This window comes from Schistocerca piceifrons, chromosome 3, assembly GCF_021461385.2.
Source record: "Schistocerca piceifrons isolate TAMUIC-IGC-003096 chromosome 3, iqSchPice1.1, whole genome shotgun sequence".
Lineage (NCBI taxonomy): Eukaryota > Metazoa > Arthropoda > Insecta > Orthoptera > Acrididae > Schistocerca > Schistocerca piceifrons.
Window position 1 is genome coordinate 706,021,121 of NC_060140.1, and position 22,870 is coordinate 706,043,990.

At 39.0% G+C, this 22,870-nt stretch overlaps 1 protein-coding gene across 1 annotated transcript in view; it reads left to right on the forward strand.

Annotated features, from left to right (window-relative positions):
* Positions 1 to 22,870, forward strand: part of LOC124790110 (probable phospholipid-transporting ATPase IA) — a 355,816-nt gene that overhangs the window by 127,770 nt on the left and 205,176 nt on the right. Inside the window, exons 5-6 of the mRNA XM_047257683.1 lie at positions 19,899 to 20,096; positions 21,147 to 21,424. Coding sequence (XP_047113639.1) covers positions 19,899 to 20,096; positions 21,147 to 21,424 — 476 coding nt within the window. The remainder of the gene's footprint in view (positions 1 to 19,898; positions 20,097 to 21,146; positions 21,425 to 22,870) is intronic.

The window sequence follows — 22,870 nt, forward strand, 5'->3', positions numbered from 1 at the left end:
CAAGGCAGGAAATCTCGAGCTTGTGCAAATGAAAGCATTTGCTATGCCGTGCCCTTCAGAATTCTTCAAAATAAATTATCTGCATCAAACCAGTCTCTGGACTGAAGACCACAACAACATGAAACCTCAATAGCCAAAACGTAATTTTTAAGTGTAAGACAAGCTCTGTATTAATCTATTAAACAATGTAAAAACATTGACTTCATTAATTTAATCTTTTATGTACAGCAGTTGACACAATCCGCATAATCGTTTCCAAGCAGCTTTTGATGAAGAGAGATGGGATATGGATGGAACCTATGTTGATGGAGAATGCATAGTACTCTTGCCTGACTCGTGCCACTTCTTCATATGACTGCATCTGAGCTAAAGTGTGGATCAGTTGCAACAGCAATAAGAACATTAATTTCCCCATCCTCTATCATTAGTTATTTCATTTTGTTACATTGTCTAGGTGCTTCACTACCAGTTTCACACAAAAGGTTGATGAGGTTGATAAATGATTGCCCAGGTGGTAGATGTGTGTTAGGATATCTTGCTGCATACACTGCACAAGAACGAATTGCGTTCTTACTGTTTGTACTGTCACACACTGACTGACTAGCAAGTCACAGTGCACTCGAGGAACACACAAGCACACTGTAATCAAACATAACAACATTGTACGTAGCAATTGTAGCAGGGTTGAAAGAAACAAACAAGTGTCAATGTGGAAACTTTTCAAAATACGATGTGTCGTAAATGACTCGCCCTAGAATCCTGCAACAAACACTACCGACATTTTAATTTACCATACTTTTAGTCTGTTAATGTCAATAGGCATTGTTCCATTAAAAAAAAGTGTGTGTCTGTACAAAAATACGCTTTCTAAGTATTATTACAATCTATTTATCGGCTGACAGTATGAGCTGCTGACTATCCATGCATTCTGTGAAAACCACACATCAATAGCACTTACCATTTTCACAATATTTGTGATGCAAGTTTTAGGTGATTCACCCTGTGTGTGTGGGGTGGGGGATTATATGTGCTCGCATGCAAGCGTCCAAACGAACACACAGTTGATCATTTTATTTTTACACTTTTTTAAGAAAATTTTTTCTTGCTTAATTTTATAGACCAAATACTGTTTCTATAAAGGCCTCCCAAAAGAAAATCATGTACATAAAATTTAAAAAAAAAAAATTGTTCCCAGAATAAAAAGAAAACTATGAGCCTTTTTAAGATCCTCTTTAACAAATTCCCCCCCCCCCTCCTCCTCCTCCTCCTCCTCCTCCTCCTCCTACTCCTCCTACTCCTCCTCCTCCTCCTCCCCTTTTCTATGACTAAATCCTGGCTATGTCCTTGCTTAGTACATTAGAAAATACACATACTAGATTTTTTTAACAAAATAGTTCAGTAACAGAAATTTTTCTGCACTCTAAGGCTTTGCCAAAACAGTCATATATTTTATTGAAATAAAAATCAGATCATTGTGTTGCATGTTTACTGCATGACAAAGAGTATTAACGGAGTTGTTGGTTTGCTCCTAGCATAATCACCATTGGCAAATTGTTGCCAGCTGTCATTTAGGTTTCAGGAAGAAAAGTGGATTTACAGCAGTGACAACAGCAAAAACTTTGCATAGGAAAGAATATAGATGAAAAATAGGTCTGTCTTAAATGTGCAGTGCTTGACATTAAAACTTCATCACCAAGAAGGTGGCATGAACAAAATGCTTGAATGTATATTGACACACAGCCAGCACAGATTTAGAAAACATTGTTCTTCTGTGTTTACTCACACAAAGTGCTGAGTGCTGTTGACGAGGGATTTCAAGTTGATTCCACATTTCTGTACTTTGAGCAGGCATTTGACACCACATCTCACAAGTGGCTTATAATCAAATTGCATGTTTGTGGAATATCATCTCAGTTATGCAACTAGATTCATGATTTCTTGTCAGAAATGTCACAGTTCATAGTAATTGACGGAAAGTCATCGAGTAAAACAGAAGTGATTTCTGGAAATCCCCAAGGTAGTGTTATAGGGCTGCTGCTGTTCCTTATCTATATAAGTGATTTAGGAGACAATATGAGCAGCCATCTTAGGTTGTTTGCAGATGATGCTGTCATTAATCATCTAATAAAGTCATGAGAGGATCAAAACAAATTGCAAAATGATTTAGAAAAGATGTCTGTACAGTGCAAAAATTGGCATTTGGCCCTAAATAATGAAACCTGTGATGCCATCGTTAAGAGTGCTAAATGGAATCTGTTAAACTTCAGTTACACAATAAATCAATCAAATCTAAAGGCTGTAAATTCAACTCAATAGAAAATGTCATGGAGAAGGCAAACCAGACTGTGTTTTATTGGCAGAACACTTAGAAGATGCAACAGATCTACTAAAGAGACTGCCTAATACTATACTTGTCCATTCTCTTTTGGAGAGACTTCAAGCATGAAGCGATGCAAATGGTCTGCAATAAAGTTCACATGGTCCACTGCTGTCACCAATGGCCTCAGTGCAGTGGGATCACCAGTTCCTGTCAGATCACTGAAGCGCTGTCGGGCTGGGCTAGCACTTGGATGGGTGACCATCTGGTGTGTGTGCTGTTGGCAAGCAGGTTCCACTTGGCCCTTGTGAGACAAACTGAGGAGCTACTTGATCAAGAAATAGCGGCTCCAGTTTCGTAAACTGTCATATGACCAGGAGAGCAGTGTGCTGACCACAAGCCCCTCCAGATCTGCACCCAGTGATGCCTGTGGACTGAGGATGAAACAGCGGCTGGTTGGTGCCGTTGGGCCGTCATGGCCTGTTCGAGTTCATTGCTGTCATGGTGCCTTTGAGTACTACAATAGGTCCCATAGAAGCCCAACTCAGTGTACCTCATAGCATAATTATCCTGTCAGTGGCCTGCACCTGTGGCATGATGCGTGTTTCAAGCAGCCATTTGCCTGGATGACAGTGTGTAAGGACCCAACCATTGACCTGATGTAACAATAGATGTGATTCATTCAACAGGCAACACATTTCTATTGATCCACGGTGAAAACTCAGTGATATTGTGCCCACTACAATCATCAATGACGATGTTGTCATGTCGACACAGGAACACACAGGAGTTGTGTGATGTGGAGCTCCATGTTCAACAATGGCCGTTGAGCAGGGTGCTCTAAAACATTTGTACCTGTACCAGTATTGTTCTCTGTCATCAGATCTGCCACAGATTGTGATGAGCCATGGTCATCCAATATCATAAGGCTTACTCTTTATTTCACCATCCTTCAACCACTTTCCATAGGTGCTTATGACCATAGTACATCACCAGGTGACGAGCTTCACCATTTCAGAAATTCTTGTTTCCAGCCATAGTGCCACAACAATATGCCCTTTTGTCAAAACCACTTATGTGAGTGGATGTTTCCTGTTTGCGGCCCGTATCTTCGCCATAACAGCTACCCAATCATATCTGTTCCACTTACATTCTTTCCTTTGTGCATCACGTGCCCACATCAGTATCTTGCAAAACGACTTGTCACCCATGCTGTCCTCCCTTTCTTCAATACTGAGGACATTTAATTGTTGCCCTGACCAGCACATTGAACAGATCTCTTGTCTACCAGGAACATTTGGTCATGGGTTCATTAACAGTCTGGCACTCTACCACTCACCAGCCACTACAATTGATGAATTCTGGCATAGCTGTGAAGCAGCATGGAATGGTGCATGTATTTGTCATCTAAGCTCAGTTCAATTGAATGACAGGCTGGGTTAGAACTGCTGTTATTGCCAGAGTTGGCAGCTCTGTATGCTTTCAGAGAGTCAAAAAATTTAATGATTTAACTTCCAGTACTGTAAATGCAAAATAAGTAAAATTTCATCACTTGCTATCTTTCCTTCTCAATATTACATACATATTTCTTACTAACAACTTCTTCATTTTCTTTCATGTTTTCAGGTTTACAAATTAAATAAATGGAATTTTGAGACTTGGCAGCATGTTTCAGAATTTCGAGCAATGCATTATTTTCTAACACTGAATTTAATATTCGCTTCATCACTGTCCTAGTTGAAACATTTGCATGTTTGAAAATGTTGACATTGTATTGGCATTAAATATTGGTTTATGGATGGTTGAATTGAGTTTTACATCCTACTGGGTTATGTAATTGGACACTTTATGTGCAGAAGCATTTGGGGAAAAAAAACACAGATGCTAATATATTTTGTAGAGATTCAGTTAGATTTCCAAAGTTAAGTGTTAGGTTGTACTATTTTGAACTGAAAGCAGAATTCAGCTGTGTAAGGCTGAGTTGTTGTTGTTGTTGTTGTTGTTGTTGTTGTTGTTGTTAACTTACACATGTTGTAGCCTTTTAGGGTCTTTAAATTTACATTGTATAAATGTCTGATTCTTTAAAGTATCAAATTTACATATGTAAAACATTTTCAAATGTCTGATTACTTTGCAGATGATTTAGTGTGTTAAATATTTGACATCAAGCACGTAATAATAGAAGTTTGGAAAATGTTTGAAATTATGTTTAGAGTTTATTGGAAGTCACTAAATGTTCTCATTATGAAACACTTGATGAATATAGTCTGGGTAATTTGTGTTCAGTTCTAAGCAGAAGACAGTTTCTCACGCATTTCAATTTTTATGATGCCATATCTCCTGAAGCAACTGTCAAACAGTGATATAATTTTGCAGACGTGTTCAGTGGTATATGTGGATACTGTCTGCAAGGTGTGTTTGTGGAGTCGGTAGTAAATAAGTATTAAAATGTCATTTGATGCTGAAGTTTTACTGCATGAATAGCGAAAATGTATTAAACGATAAACTTTTTTCCTTTTATCATTTTATGGGGAGTGTCAGCAAGAAAAAGTTTCATAAAGGTTTGAAAATATGTATCAAGTTTGTTGAATTCACCCTGAGTGCTCTCTTTCTCAAATACTGGGTGAATAAAGTACAGGTATTCACGTGCCATCTGTTATGCTGCCTCAAGATAAACGGAGAGTTTTTAACTGTATTACTTGTCTTATTGTGTTAAACTTTCTACATAAAATTAAATGAGTAGATTATGACAACATTTCAGGTTTTTAAATCTGTCAATAATTGTGCAAAATACTAAAAATCAAATTTTTGTTGACCGCAGAAGCCTTTAGATAGGTAACCTGCAACAGCTTCTGGGCTCCAGAATAGTCACTTAATAATACACTGAGGTCACAAAAGTCGTAGGATAGCTCCTAATATTGTGATGGACTTCCTTTTGCTTGGATTAGTGCAGCAACACTGTTTGGCAAGGGCTCAACAACTTGGAAATCCCCTTCGAAACATTGAGCCATGCTACCTTTATAACTGTCTGTAATTGTGAAAGTGTTGCTGGTGTTCAATTTTATGCACAAACTGACCTCTCAATTATGTGGTGTAAATGTTTGATGGGATTAATGTCAGGGGATCTGGGTGGCCAAATAGTTCACTCGATTTGCCCACGATGTTCTTAAAACCAGTCACGAACATTTGTGGCGCTGGTGACATGGCACATTGTCTTCCATAAAAATTCTACATCTACATCTACATCCATACTCCGCAAGCCACCGGACGGTGTGTGGCGGAGGGTACCTTGAGTACCTCTGTCGGTTCTCCCTTCTATTCCAGTCTTGTATTGTTCGTGGAAAGAAGGATTGTCGGTATGCCTCTGTGTGGGCTCTAATCTCTCTGATTTTATCCTCATGGTCTCTGCACTAGATATACGTAGGAGGGAGCAATATACTGCTTGACTCCTCGGTGAAGTTATGTTCTCGAAACTTCAACAAAAGCCCGTACCGAGCTACTGAGCGTCTCTCCTGCAGAGTCTTCCACTGGAGTTTATCTATCATCTCCGTAACGCTTTCGCAATTACTAAATGATCCTGTAACGAAGCGCGCTGCTCTCCGTTGGATCTTCTCTATCTCTTCTATCAACCCTATCTGATACGGATCCCACACTGCTGAGCAGTATTCAAGCAGTGGGCGAACAAGTGTACTGTAACCTACTTCCTTTGTTTTCGGATTGCATTTCCTTAGGATTCTTCCAATGAATCTCAGTCTGGCATCTGCTTTACCAACGATCAACTTTATATAATCATTTCATTTTAAATCACTCCTAATGTGTACTCCCAGATAATTTATGGAATTAACTGCTTCCAGTTGTTTACCTGCTATATTGTAGCTAAATGATATGGGATCTTTCTTTCTATGTATTTGCAGCGCATTACATTTGTCTACATTGAGATTCAATTGCCATTCCCTGCACCATGCGTCAATTCGCTGCAGATCCTCCTGCATTTCAGTACAATTTTCCATTGTTACAACCTCTCGATATACCACAGCATCATCTGCAGAAAGCCTCAGTGAACTTCTGATGTCATCCACAAGGTCATTTATGTATATTGTGAATAGCAACGGTCCTACGACACTCTCCTGCGGCACACCTGAAATCACTCTTACTTCGGAAGACTTTTCTCCATTGAGAATGACATGATGCGTTCTGTTATCTAGGAACTCTTCAATCCAATCACACAATTGGTCTGATAGTCCATATGCTCTTACTTTGTTCATCAAACGACTGTGGGGAACTGTATCTAATGCCTTGCGGAAGTCAAGAAACACGGCATCTACCTGGGAGCCCGTGTCTATGGCCCTCTGAGTCTTGTGGACTCCATGATTGTTTTGAAATATGAAGTCCATGAATGGCTGCAAATGGTCTCCAAGTAGCTGAACATAACCATTTCCAGGCAGTGGTTGGTTCACACCACACTGTACCACTATGGAGCCACAACCAGCTTGCACAGTGCCTTGTTGACAACTTTGGTCAATGGCTTCATGGGTCTGCACCACACTCGAACCCTACCATCAGTTCTTACCAACTGGAATTGTGACTCTTTAGTTATACCAAAGTATCCCAGCTGTCTAGGGCTCAACCGATACGGTCACAAGTCTAGGAGAGACGCTGCAGGTGATGTTGTGCCGTTAGAAAAGCCTCTCGCGTCAGTCTTCTGCTGTTGTAGCCCATTAACATCCAACTGTGCTTCACTGTCCTAATGGATACATTCGTCATTCTTCCCACATTGATTTCTGCAATTATGTCTCGCAGTGTTGCTTGTCTATTAGCACTGACAACTCTGCACAAACACCGCTGCTCTCAGTCGTAAAGTGAAGGCTGTCGGCCACAGTATTGTCCGTGGTGAGAGGTAATGCCTGAAATTTGGTATTCTCAGCACACTGTTGATGCTGTATATCTCAGAATATTCAATTACCTAACAATTTCCAAAATGGGATGTTCCACGCATCTAGCCCAACTACCATTTTGCGTTCAAAGTATATTAATTCCCATCATGTGGCTATTATCACGTCAGAAACCTTTTCACATGAATCATCTGAGTATAAATGACAGCTCTGCCAATGCACTGTCCTTTTGTATCTTATGTACACAATACTAGTGCAATATGTATATGTACATGTCGCTATCCCATGACTTTTGTCACCTCTTTGTATACTGATGAAGAAAGTAATGTTGCAGTAGGTGGATGTATTGCAGTAGGTGGATGTATTACTGACCATGATCTATTACTTCTGTCAGTCTGTTATGAACTGTAGGTGTAGATATGCCAATCAATATTGACCATAATGTTGTTTAGATGAGAAGTGTTGAAGTTCTTCTAATCTTTTTTTGCTAACAGTCATTAATTTATTTTACTCTTACTCACCACTTAAGAAGACCCAACCCCAACATCCATTTTGAAAGAAGAAACTAAAATGGTCCTATGGTTACATGGCTAATGTTAGGGAAGAGAAGCTCAAACTGGAAAGAAATTTTCACTCAGCAATGGAGTGTGTGCTGATGAAACTTCCTGGCAGATTAAAACTATGTGCTGGACTGAGAATCAACTCGGGACCTTTGCCTTTTGCAGCCAAGTGCTCTACCAACCGAGCTACCCAAGCATGACTCACTGAGAATTAGGAGATGAGGTACTGGCGGAAGTAAAGTTGTGAGAACGGGTTGTGAATCAAGCTCGGGTAGCTCAGTTTGTAGAGAACTTGCCGGCAAAAGGCAAAGACCCTAAGATCAAGACTTGGTCCAGCACACAGTTTTAATCTGCCAGGAAGGTTCAGATGCTCACAGTGTTTGGAATTAATGAAAGCTGTTATGAGGGTCAGGCAGTGCCATATGACACACTGTATCTGAATGCAAGAAACTTTGAAAAGACAAACTTATTCTGGCTAAAAGAGGAGCCTGTGGAAAATATGTTGAAAGTTGAAGGAAGCATTGCATATTGTAAAATAAGAGCAGTCTCATACCCATACACAAGATATAATTCTTGACCAACATAGTTTAAAATTTATGATCCCGGTAAATAAACTGAGATCCAGATTCCACTCAAAAGAGAACATACAATACATCTGCATGGTTTAGTGCTCTCTGGTTTCCACTGGGATATTACCACATCCACAGATGTGATAAACATTGTTTCTAACTCCTCCAAACTTCTCCAATTTTAGAAATGTGGATTGTTATTTGATATCTATTCACATAGCTGAAAAAACAATACACCTTATTTGTAGACCATTCATCAGGACTTGATAAGTGATCAGAATACTGAGTGTTTTTCTAGTCATGGAAAATTTCTAAAGTAACCCAGTGTTAATTAACAAGATGGGTAACTCCCAGTCCTCTCTCTAATATTTCTGTGTTTTCTTTCCATCAACTGTGCTATTATTTTGAAAACCATAATCTTCCCTCAAATTGTTATTGAACACTGGACTGCATTTGAAAACAAGAACAAAGTATAAGGGGTGACTAAAACATTTCCATTAGATGGCTATGTAAGGGGTGACCAAAAGGTTTCCGTTAGATGGCTGTACAGTCCAGAATCAGTACGCCAATCAGGCAAAATCACTGTTAGCATTGAGGCCATCATCCCACTGACACACTAGGTTGAACATTGCCTTTAGTGAAACACTGTATCCTGCAGAGTGAAGAAATCCATAACTGGCTGCTGCATACCCATGTCCTACAGCAATCGTCGACCTTTCGAGGTCTTATTTTTATGGGACTAAAGCTGTGATGATTACATGGGGAGAGATCAGGACTTTAGGGCAGGTGCTGGAGTGTCTCCCACTTGAGTTGATGTAACTTCTGTGTTATGACATTTGCAATATGAGGACATGTCATACAATATCATGAAGCAGCGTCACCCCTTGTTGCACCCTTCCACAATGGTGGTTTTTGACAGATGTGCTTCCCCATACATATTCTTCATTCTTGATGGATGTCTGCCAGTGTTTGTCCTTTGACAGCCAAGGAAAGAATACTAGCATGCAGATCCTTTCTGGACACTTTTGGTGCTAATGTTGCCACATTTCCGGATTTAATGCACACTCTTTGGAAAGACACGAATGCCACACAAATTCCTTGGCTACATGTCAGGGCTCATGTACTCACATCAGAGTCATGCTATGTTGCATATATGCTACAGCAATGCCCTCAAACAGAAACGTTTAGTGTGTCCCTTATATCTCTAGTGTTTTGTGATTGAAGTAAAGCCTTTCACTGTATCCCTTGCAATATACTGCTTGAAATTCTTGAATAGTATGAGATAATTAACGCATCCTTAGCTGTGATTTGATAATATTTAAGCAACATGAGACAATTTGCATCAGATGAAAACTGGCACTGTTCTGTAAGGGAAGTAAAGACAGGTTTGGTACTGGGTTCAGTCCTGGGACTATTATTCTTCATAGTAGCTATCACTAAATTGGTCGGTCATGTTAGGCTTCAGTCATTTATCTGTTATGCAGATGATACAAAACTGTTTAATGTATGTGGCAATGCTATAGAGCTGCACTTTGCTATGCAGGAATTCCTGGACTATCTATTAAATTGGTTTGCATCTAATAAACTGCTTTGCAGACCTGTAAATCACAGCACCTTGTGTTTTGATTAACTGTGGACATAGCACTCCGTCTTCAGGCCACAAGTGGCCCATCGGGACCATCTGACCGCCGTGTCATCCTCGGTTGAGGATGCGGATAGGAGGGGTGTGTGGTCAGCACACCGCTCTCCCGGTCATTATGATGGTTTTCTTTGACCGGAGCCGCTACTGTTCGGTCGAGTAGCTCCTCAATTGGCATCACGAGGCTGAGTGCACCCCGAAAAATGGCAACAGCGCATGGCAGCTGGATGGTCACCCATCCAAGTGCCGGCCACGCCCGACAGTGCTTATCTTCAGTGATCTCACGGGAACCAGTGTATCCACTGCGGCAAGGCCATTGCCCAACTGTGGACATAGGAGGCAAATAATCAAAAATTTTAGGAACTGGAGTGTGAGGAGAACATCAAGGGTGTCCTATATAATGTGAAAACTGGTAGATTTAGTCAATGATATGTATTTAAGGATGGCTTAATTCAGTTTCTTACAGTTTGTTATTGTATGACACTTTGGTCATGTCACAGACATTCTAGAAATACAGAAGAAGGTAGGGAAAGATGATCTAAATAAAATTTGTTTGTATCTTTTAAAGAAAAGTAATAGCTGATAGGAAAAAATTATGTATGGAAATTGTTTCAAAATGAAATTCATTTTTTGACTAAAAATCTTATATGATATGGCTGGTCCAAAATATGATACACATGTGATATGCTTATGTACACTGTAAAACAAGATTGACATCTTAAAAATGATGTAGAGAACCAAAAAAATAATACACAAGTATAATTGCGATTTTTCTGTTGGAGATAGTTTCGGGATATTTAAGGCACGAAATGCATGTCAGTGTGTACTACAAAATGTTCTTTATTTGTTTTTTTTTTTCTATTTTTAACAATAAAATGTCGACCAGCAATGGATATGAGCTGTTTACAGTCATTTAATACATTAATACAAAAATAGGATACACACAAAAGAAAATCACTGTCTCTCTCTCTCTTTTCTTTCCTCCCGCCCCCCCCCCCCTCCCCCACCACCACCACCAAATGTCAACAAGATCTTTAAAGCATCGCTCCTGCAAAACGCAACTCGCCTTTTTTTTCACATGATATCTTGCGAAACATGGATGAAGGGTATCAGTCAGATGCCATATTCCTTGACTTCCGGAAAGCGTTTGACTCGGTGCCCCACTGCAGACTCATAACTAAGGTACGAGCATATGGGATTGGTTCCCAAGTATGTGAGTGACTCAAAGACTTCTTAGGTAATAGAACCCAGTACATTTTTCTCGATGGTGAGTGTTCATCGGAGGTGAGGGTATCATCTGGAGTGCCCCAGGGAAGTGTAGTAGGTCCGCTGTTGTTTTCTATCTACATAAATGATCTTTTGGATAGGGTGGATAGCAATGTGCGGCTGTTTGCTGATGATGCTGTGGTGTACGGGAAGGTGTCATCGTTGAGTGACTGTAGGAGGATACAAGATGACTTGGACAGGATTTGTGATTGGTGTAAAGAATGGCAGCTAACTCTAAATACAGATAAATGTAAATTAATGCAGATGAATAGGAAAAAGAATCCTGTAATGTTTGAATACTCCACTAGTAGTGTAGCGCTTGACACAGTCATGTCGATTAAATATTTGGGCGTAACATTGCAGAACAATATGAAGTGGGACAAGCATGTAATGGCAGTTGTGGGGAAGGCAGACAGTCGTCTTTGGTTCATTGGGAAGATGTGGTTCATCTGTAAAGGAGACCACTTATAAAACACTAAAACGACCTATTCTTGAGTACTGCTCGAGCGTTTGGGATCCCTATCAGGTCGGATTGAGGGAGGACATAGAAGCAATTCAGAGGCGGGCTGCTAGATTTGTTACTGGTAGGTATGATCATCACGCAAGTGTTACGGAAATGCTTCAAGAACTTGGGTGGGAATCTCTAGAGAAAAGGAGACGTTCTTTTCGTGAATCGCTACTGAGGAAATTTAGAGAACCAGCATTTGAGGCTGACTGCCGTACAATTTTACTGCCGCCAACTTACATTTCGCGGAAAGACCACAAAGATAAGGTAAGAGAGATTAGGGCTCGTACAGAGGCATATAGGCAGTCAGGGAGAGAAGATGCTAGTTGTGGTAGGAGGTACCCTTCGCCACATACTGTATGGTGGATTGCGGAGTATGGATGTAGATGTAGATGGAGAAATACACAGCAGATTCCTTGTCTGATATTTCCCACCCCAATAACAATATGAGGAACTGGCAATTTCCCAATTTCAGCACTCAGGTTAATAAGAGAAATGTCTTTTTTCTTTAATTTAAAAATTATTTTTCCTTTTCCGCATACTCTAGTGCCTTAACTTCTAGGTCATTTTCCAATACTTTTGTTTAGTGCAGAGGTGTCTGTAGCTGTGTGAATTTCTCTTTAATCTTTGAAATTTAGCCAAGGTATAATCTCCTTCAACTACATGTGCTGGATCAGTCATTACAATGGGATGTGGTGTGGATTCTTCAAAGGGATCAAAATCATGCAGGCTGTTGTCACTTCTCCAAGAGATGTCAGAATCTGACCGGCCCCCTCAGTTTCCTTTCTCTTTCATGTAATTGCCACAGCTTTGGTCACAGGCATAGTTTTCTAGCTCTCCTGCTTTTGACCTACTCCATTTTTGTTTGCAGGATGTTCTTTTTCAGCATGAGTTTGCTGTGTTCTTCAGAGGTTATTACCTATGACAACTAGTCCTGGTCACAGGTTTGCCTTTTTTATTATTATTCTATGAATTGGTAAATTCTCAAAGCTGTCTGAAGATTCACTTATGTGAACAGAGATTAATTGCTTCCAGAGCCATTAGCTTCAGTTCACCTCCATCACTGTAAGACAACGTGGCATCATTTTCAGAAATGTTGTGACCCAGGTCAGTGGCATTTATGGATCATTCAATGTTGTTTTGTCTTGTATATTATATCTCTGAACTTCTTCGGAATCCAGTTGATGAACACAATACTGTGACCTATTGCAGGGTCAGATTCCTGTGTTCTTGATGTGCAAAATTATGTCTTTAGGCTTCAAAGTGTATGGCCATACTTTGCAGACAGAATTCACAAATTCTACTTTAGACAGTGTTCTCTAATTTTTTCTTTGCCACTGTACTCAGTCTTTGCTTTTTGATTTACTGTGGGCTCTAAATGACTAGTGTGACCATCCTTTCTTTTACAGTATCACAGAAATGACTAAAGTAGCTTGAAAAAATGGCTAATACCATGAAAATGTGCCAGGTAAATCATTTCCAGGAGCTCCATAGGGGTTTCCCCTCAAATACAATTTGAAAACGTAGTGCAGTCTATATTCTCTGATAGACTGATGTCAACAGTAACAAGAGATATTGCAGTGTGAGCTGCTCCAAGCAAAAGACGTGGTGTCTGTGTTGGTGCTGCACAATTTTCACTGAGATAAACTGATGCTGCAGTGTTCCTCTTCAACACTTCAGTGTAGAAATTGTCACAGAATCAACTACGAAAAAAGTCTGTGTGATTCACATGTTTATTTATACAAAGGCTGACTTTCAAAATTTCATTTGTGTGAGATTGTGTGTGCCAGATACGTTTGCCAATTCAAAATTCTAGATTCTAATATTTGCTGTTTATGTCCATTCAGCATAACCTTTCATTGATTGAGTTGGTACTCAGTTGCACCAGAATATATTGTTATATTTTGAACATTTGCAAGTCCTACAATAAACTCGTACTGTTTTCGTCAACTGTAGACCTGAACTGAAATTTTGCTTTCTAGTAGACCTCATACAGGTACTATCATTCCTAATTTTGTTGTTTAATTACATGAGAAATAAGTTTATTTTTGAGAATTAGCAGAAGTTACCATTGTCATGCGCTTAAGCTATTTCATAGTAAATTGGTGTTTGTGAATTACTTACTATAGCACATATATCCCCTCCCACATGAACCATGGACATTGCCATTGGTGGAGAGGCTTGCGTGCCTCAGCGATACAGATAGCCATACTGTAGGTGCAACCACAACAGAGAGGTATATGTTGAGAGGCCAGACAGACATATGGTTCCTGAAGAGGGGCAGCAGCCTTTTCAGTAGTTTCAGAGGCAGCAGTCTGGATGATTGACTGGTCTGGCCTTGTAACACTAACCAAAATGGCCTTACTATGCTGGTACTGCAAACGGCTGAAAGCAACTGGAAACAACAGCCATAATTTTTCTCGAGGGCATGCAGCTTTACTGTATGGTTAAATGATGATGGCGTCCTCTTGGGTAAAATATTCCATATGTAAAATAGTCCCCCATTCGGATCTCCGGGCGAGGACTACTCAGGAGGATGTTATCAGGAGAAAGCAAACTGGCATTCTATGGATCAGAGCGTGGAATGTCATATCACTTAATCGGGCAGGTAGGTTAGAAAATTGAAAAAGGGAAATGGATAGGTTAATGTTAGATATAGTGGTACTTAGTGAAGTTTGGTGGCAGGAGGAACGAGACTTCTAGTCAGGTGAATACAGGTTTATAAATACAAAATCAAATAGGGGTAATGCAGGAGTAGGTTTAATAATGAATTAAAAAAAATAGGAGCACAGATAAGCTAACTACAAACAGCATAGTGATCGCATTATTGTAGCAGAGATAGATATGAAGCCCACCCCCACCACAGTAGTACAAGTTTATATGCCACCTAGCTCCGCAGATGACGAAGAGATTGATGAAATGTATGATGAGATAAAAGAAATTATTCAGATAGTGAAGGGAGATGAAAATTTAATAGTCATGAGTGAAAGCTCGATAGTAGGGAAAGGAAGAGAAGGAAAAGTAGTAGATAAATATGGAATGAGGGTAAGGAATGGAAGGGGAAGCCGCCTGGTAGAATTTTGCACAGAGCATAACTTAATCATAGCTAACACTTGGTTCAAGAATCATGAAAGAAGTTTGTATACATGGTAGAGGCCTGGAGATACTGGAAGGTTTCAGATAGATTATATAATGGTAAGACGATTTAGGAACCAGGTTTTAAATTGTGAGACATTTCCAGGGGCAGATGTGGACTCTGACCACAATGTATTGGTTATGAACTGTAGATTAAAACTGAAGAAGCTGCAAAAAAGTGGGAATTTAAGGAGATGGGACCTAGATAAACTGACAGAACCAGGGGTTGTAGAGAGTTTCAGGGAGAGCATTAGGGAATGCTTGACAAGAAGGGGGGGAAAGAAATACAGTAGAAGAAGAATGGGTAGCTTTGAGAGATGGTATAGTGAAGGCAGCAGAGGATCAAGTAGGTGAAATGATGAGGGCTAGTAGAAATCCTTGGGTAACAGAAGAGATATTGAATTTAATTGCTGAAAGGAGAAAATTTAACAATGCAGTCAATTAAGCAGGCAAAAAGGAATACAAACTTCTCAGAAACGAGATTGACAGCAAGTGGAAAATGGCTATGCAGGGATGACTAGAGGACAAATGTAAGGATGTAGAGGCATATATCACTAGGAGTAAGATAGATACTGCCTACAGGAAAATTAAAGAGACTTTTGGGGAAAAGAGAACCACTTGTATTAATATCAAGAGCTCAGATGGAAACCCAGTTCTAAGCAAAGAAGGGAAAGCAGAAAGGTGGAAGGAGTATATAGATGGTTTATACAAGGGTGACGTTCTTGAGAGCAATATTATGGAAATGGAAGAGGATGTAGATGAAGATGAAATGGGAGATATGATACTGCGTGAAGAGTTTGACAGAGCACTGAAAGACCTGAGTCGAAACAAGGCCCCCAGAGTAGACAACATTCCATTAGAACTACTGACAGCCTTAGGAGAGCCAGTCCTGACAAAACTCTACCATCTGGTGAGCAAGATGTGTGAGGCAGGCGAAATACCCTCAGACTTCAAGAAGAATATAATAATTCCAACACCAAAGAAAGCGGGTATTAACAGATGTGAAAATTACTAAACTATCAATTTAATAAGTCACAGCTGCAAAATACTAATGCGAATTCTTTACAGACGATTGGAAAAACTGGTAGAAGCCGACCTCGAGGAAGATCAGTTTGGATTCCGTAGAAATGTTGTGACACGTGAGGCAATACTGACCCTACGACTTATCTTAGAAGATAGACTAAGGAAAGGAAAACCTACATTTATAGCATTTGTAGACTTGGAGAAAGCTTTTGACAATGTTGACTGGAATACTCTCTTTCAAATTCTGAAGGTGGCAGGTGTAAAATACAGGGACCAAAAGGCTATTTACAATTTGTACAGAAACCAGAAGGCAGTTATAAGAGTCGAGGGACATGACAGGGAAGCAGTGCTTGGGAAGGGAGTGAGACAGGCTTGTAGCCTGTCCCCGATGTTATTCAATCTGTACATTGAGCAAGCAGTAAAGGAAACAAAAGAAAAATTTGGAGTAGGTATTAAAATACTTGGAGAAGAAATAAAAACTTTGAGGTTCGCCGATGACATTGTAATTCTGTCAGAGACAGCAAAGGACCAGGAAGAGCAGTTGAACGGAGTGGACAGTGTCTTGAGAGGAGTATATAAGATGAACATCAACAAAAGCAAAATGAGGATAAGGGAATGTTGTTGAATTAAATTGGGTGATGCTGAGGGAATTAGATTAGTAAATGAGACACTTAAAGTTGTAAATGAGTTTTGTTATTTGGGGAGCAAAATAACTGGTGATGGTCGAAGTAGAGAGGATATGAAATGTAGACTGGTAATAGCAAGGAAAGCGTTTCCGAAGAAGAGAAATTTGTTAACATTGAGTATAGATTTAAGTGTCCGGAAGTCATTTCTGAAAATATTGGTATGGAGTGAAACATGGACGATAAATAGTTTAGACAAGAAGAGAATAGAAGCTTTCGAAATGTGGTGCTACAGAAGAATGCTGAATATTAGATGGGTAGATCACATAACTAATGAGGAGGTATTGAACAGAATTGGGAGAAGATAAATTTGTGGCACAACTTGACTAGAAGAAAGGATCAGTTGGCAGGACATGTTTTGAGGCATCGAGGGATCACCAATTTAGTATTGGAGGGCAGCGTGGAGGGTAAAAATCGTAGAGGAAGACCAAGAGATGAATACACTAAGCAGATTCAGAAGGATGTAGGTTGCAGTAGGCACTGGGAGATGAAGAAGCTTACACAGGATAGAGTAGCATGGAGAGCTGCATCAGACCAGTCTCTGGACTGAAGACCACAACAACAATATATTGTGTTACAGCTACTTTAAAGGGGAATCTATATTATGTACAGTTATTGTAAATTAATGCTATTATCGAGTTTGAGAGTGACTACAACCTCAAAAAGTTTTAGGAAACTAGTAAGTCTTACCACAAGTTTTTCTGTTGCCTTAATAGAAATCTTATTTTGTGCACTAACTGCTTCAGTTCGTAAAGTGAATTAGTAATATTTTTAGCTCAGCTGATTAAGAGATAATTAATAGGTTTAGTTTAAAGTTATTTGTTCACTGCCTGTAAAATGTTGCACCAGCCACAGTACAGCCCCTGTGTGAATGTTGTTCTCAAACACAGGGCTGACGTTTGTAAGTACCAGAAATTTCCCTGACTAATGTCAAGCAATTGGCAGCTGCTGGGAATCGGTGTGTTGCGAGAGCTACCAAGTTTGCTCGCATGGTGTAATGATAACCCGGGCAGTAGTGACCGACTCCAAGCTTTACTCCATATGATTAAAACCATCAGCTGCATGTGAAAATTGTAATTTGGAGGACACAATCGAACATCAGTTTGAGTGCCCAAAATTTGTCAAGATATGGCCCACAGCAAGGGACGTGATTTGACTGATCAATAGAACGGACATATGCAATGCACAGGTTTGTAACACAATGATACCCAAAGCAAAGCGACATGCAAAAATGTGGATCATGCCACACACAATTCATATAATTTTTGGACTTAAATTAATGAACAACTTACAGTACTTGGCAAACTCATGGGATGAATATGAGAAAGTAACTCATCATCCTAAATACAGATTTACATATGTGAATTTTTGCAAGATTCCAGTTATGAAGGGAAGGAAAAAATAGACTGAAATGTGAAAGTGTTCTAATGTATATAATTATTTTTTCAAATGAGTTTGTTTTCTGTTATTACGTGAAATTGTCAAATGCTAAGTAAATATCTTCAAGAAAATAGAGGATAATAGCTTCACATGCAAGATGATGTGGATTTGAATCTCACCAGGTGCACTAGAAATTTTTATTTTTACATCTTTATCAAAATGACTTTGATCATTATTTTTATTCAATTACTTGGTTTAAATGTAATTTTTATTTCCATCATTTTTTCCACACAATTTTAATCAACTTATGAACTTTTCCATATGTCTCATTTTTTCTTTATATCATTCTTTTTCCAATCAGAATTTTTGTGAACATAAATTTAATTGTATTTATCTACTATAATATTCAGTTATTTGAAAATTGTGATCTGTCAGTTAAAAGACAAAAGACAAAATAATCTATTAATATTGACTGTGCAATGGTGTGAAAAATGTGTTTTTTGTTACAAGATGTACAGTTTTTTTATTATCTTGGTTGGGGAGTCAATGTCAGATGTAGAAGTAATTTCTGGTGTGCAACAGAGAAATGTATTGGGACCCTTGCTGTTCGTATTATATGTTAATGCCCTTAGATAATATTGGTAGTAACCTCAGACTTTTTGCAGATGATGCAGTTATCTAGCATTAAGTACTGTCTGGAAGAAACTGCAATTATTCTCAGATCTCGATAAGTTTCCAAAGTGATGTGAAGAATGTAAACTTGTTTCAGTTGTTAAGGAATGTAAAATTGTGCACATCACAAAACAAAAAACATAGTATCCTGTGACGAAAGTATCAGTGAGTCACACTTGGAAACAGTCACCTGATACAAATACGTCTTTGTAGGGGTATGAAATGGAATGATCACATTTTGGAAGCTTGTGGTAAGTTCCTATGGGAGCAAACTGCTAAGGTCATTGGTCCCTAGTCTTACACACTACTTAATCTAACAAAAACTAACTTACACTAAGGACAACACATACACCCATCCCCAAGGGAGGACTCGAACCTCCGACAGGGGGAGAAAATGATCACTTAGGCTGAGTCATGGGCAAAGCAGTGGTAGACTCTGGTTTATTGGCAGAATACTGGAAATATGCAATCAGTCTACAAAGGAGATTGCTTACTAACCACTCGTGTGACCTGTCCTAGAATTTTGCTCAAGTGTGTGGGACCCATACCAGATAGGACTAAAAGGGACATTGAATGTACACAGAGAAAGGCAGCAAAAATAGTCACAGGTTTGTTTGATCCATGGTAGTGAGTCACAGAGATGCCAAAGAAACTGAATTGACTGACTCTTGAAGATAGGTGTGAACTATCCCGAGAAAGCTACTTCCAAAATTTCAGGAATTAGCTTTAAATGATGATCCTAGAAAAATACGCTGCAACCCTCTATGCATCCATAGAGATTGGGACAACATGATTAATTCCATTGCAGCATGCATGGAGGCATTTAAACAATAATTCTCCTCGCACTCCATATGTGAATGAAACAGGAAAAATCCCTAGTAACTGGTACATGTGGCAAACACTCTGCCATGCACTTCACAGTGATTTCTACAGTATAGATGTAGATGTAGAGCTACAGCACAAAAACTGCTGAATTATTGGCTACAGAGGCAAGAAACAAATATTTCAGTGCGTAGAACTTATGATCAAACAAAATTTGGTGTATCACTTTTATGAATCACCAGTGTCACTTATGGAATGAAGCAACCATGTGCTATTGGCATTAGTTTTTAAGAATGTGTGTATAAAAGTAGTCTTTTTCTTGTAAGAATCCTTTTGAAAAAAAGGCATAGTTTTCTTTAATGAAGATGCTTATTTCACAGTATATGGTCAATGGCAGAAAGGAAATTACTCAAATTTGTGTCACTTTAATTACAGTGAACCACAAGCAATTTGCTACATCGAAACTTCAAACCTGGATGGAGAAACTAACTTGAAAATCAGACAGGCACTGCCTGACACAGCGCACCTTTTGGAAACAAAAGATTTGACACAGTTCACTGGAACACTGGAATGTGAGCTCCCAAATCGTCATTTATACGAGTTCACAGGAATCTTGAAAGAAACAAACAAACAGTATGTGGTGTCTCCTTTTCCTATCTATGTAACAGTGCCGTATAAAATAATATTAGAAGGACCTAGAATATTGACAGAAATTACCTTTCAATATTTAGTGCAATAGTTATTTTGTTTCGTAAGATATTTGAAGGAGCCATCCTCAGTTATGTTACAGCTCATTTATTAATCACAAAATTTTAGTAACATTATTATTGTCTGATACCTGCACCTAGTGATTAAAGTTGTATTACATTATTATTTCAGTTGCATGTAGTTTTTACAGGTAATTCTGTTACTTTATGTGTACCTGAAAGACAAGAATTCGAGAGAAGGAAAGTTGCTACTCACCATATAGCAGAGATGCTGAGCCGCAATAGACACAATAAAAAGATTCACACAATCATAGCTTTCTGCCATTAAGGCCTTTGTCAGCAATAGACACGCACACACACGCACACGCACACACACACACACACACACACACACACACACACACACACAAGCGCAACTTGCACACACATCTGCAGTCTCAGAGAGCTGAAACTACACTGCGAGCAGCAGCAACAGTGCATGATGGGAGTGGCGACTGGGTGGGGGTAAGGAGGAGGCTGACAAAGGACTTAATGGCCGAAAGCTATGATTGTGTTAATCTTTTTATTGTGCCTATCGTGGCTCAGCATCTCCGCTATACGGTGAATAGCAACTTTCCTTCTCTCGTATTGCTGCATTCCATCCTGGATTTTCCATTGTTTGAAAGACAAGAATTGTTATATTTTGTGTGCACTTTTCTTACTGCTTCAATAAACTCCCTTACAGATATTAACAGCAATATATCTGATAATTCCATTCTCTCTCTCTCTCTCTCTCTCTCTCTCTCTCTCTCTCTCTCTCTCTCTCTCACACACACACACACACACACACACACACACACACACACACACACAAATCCTTTTATGCCTTCTGTGTTTAGTTTTCATAGGGAGATTTGCAAATTCACTTGGCTAAGGAAAAAATATATTTATATCACAGCTCAGTATGAAAAATGTGGATATACTGATAATTTTGCAGGACATTACCACTGGGACCTGACCAGCTTTTACTTAGAGGTGCAATGCTGCGCAATACCAGCTGGATATTTGGCCTTGTGGTATATACTGGTCATGAGACCAAACTCATGAAGAATTCTACCTCAGCTCCACTGAAACGTTCTACTGTTGATAAGCTCACAAACACACAGATACTGATGTTGTTCTTCATACTTATTGTTCTGTGTCTGCTATCTGCTATATTTAATGAAATATGGACTAAGGAACATGCAAGAACAGACTGGTATATTGGTATTGATGGTAATATTTAACATCAACTTACAATATGTTCTTTTTAACATATAATTTAATTAAATTAGAAAAACAACAGCATGAAATGGATAGACTTTATTCACAGTATTGAGTGGCAGACAAGCACATTGTAAAGAATACTGTTAAATATTATAAGCTATTGAACAAATTTCGGCTTTTGTGCATGGATTACAAGTGTTGTGTGTGTATGTGTGTGTGTGTGTGTGTGTGTGTGTGTGTTTGTTTTATATATCTGAAGGAGGACTTTCTCTAATGCCTTAAAACATAATTATTAGGGTATTGAGAAGGTACAAGCACAGATGCTGCAGAGCTAGATCGTTACACGTAAGTGTTAACCCCAGAAACTGTCGAGCCTACCATTTCTATTCAGTTTCGCTGGTGGAGGCTAAGTACAATGTGGTCACACTAGGAGAAGACAGTAATGTGTGTAAATGGCAGATTTCATGCCAGGTGCTTTTTCATAGCTGATTAGTTCCAGTAGAATTGTGTGCTTGGTTACAGTGCCCAGCATCGGGTCTATAGTGTGTGAGGTGCATTAGAACTTGCTTTTAAGGTTCTCCTTTTTGTATGTCTCTTCAGTTATTGAGCTAGATATAACAGTGGCCTTTACAGTCTCGTGAGAGAGGTTGTGGCTAGGTCTACATGTACCACATCTCCCAGCAGTCTTAATCCGACATTACTGGTAGACTGTTCTACATATCCTCTGAATTTGGATTCATTTGTGCCATTCTTTCTAGATGCTGTTATTGTCCCAAACATCAGTGTCTGTCTCTATTCTGAGATAGTGAGTTTCTAATACATTTGATACTCGAAAAGGTAATCAGCTTTTTATTGTGTTGTAAATCTTACTCTAAAGTAGGACAAGAAGCAACCTTGATGAATAGTCTGTGTAGGCACTCAAAGGCAAAGTTGTTTGCTAAACAAATTGCTGCTAGTAACATGATATGGCTTCAAGGAAGAATGCAGATTAACAGTGGCAGTTACTGAGTTTTTCCATCAAGTATTCAGTGTCCACACCTTGATGCATGGATTAGTACACAGTCTGTTATGAATCATTTGTAATATATTAATATCTAACAGTACATTCCTTTTATTTGTATAAATAACATTTTTTTGTAAAATCAAAAGGGGATAAGCAAGTGCAGATAGGTTCATGACCAGAACAGTACAACTAAGGGCAATTACTTCAGATGTAGAACTAAATAAGAATAACAGACCATAGTTGATATATCAATTGGCAGATATGCTTTAATATTTTCACACTTTTACCTTCATGAAAATTACAGTCATTAGTCAGAATGTAAAATGTCAAATATTAAGCTATGTAAACATTTTTCTAGCATTCTGTATGAACAGACCAAAGTGGCACATTACAATGGTTATAAAATATCTGATTCATTATCATGTGATTAATGAAATAATTTTGTAGTGTAG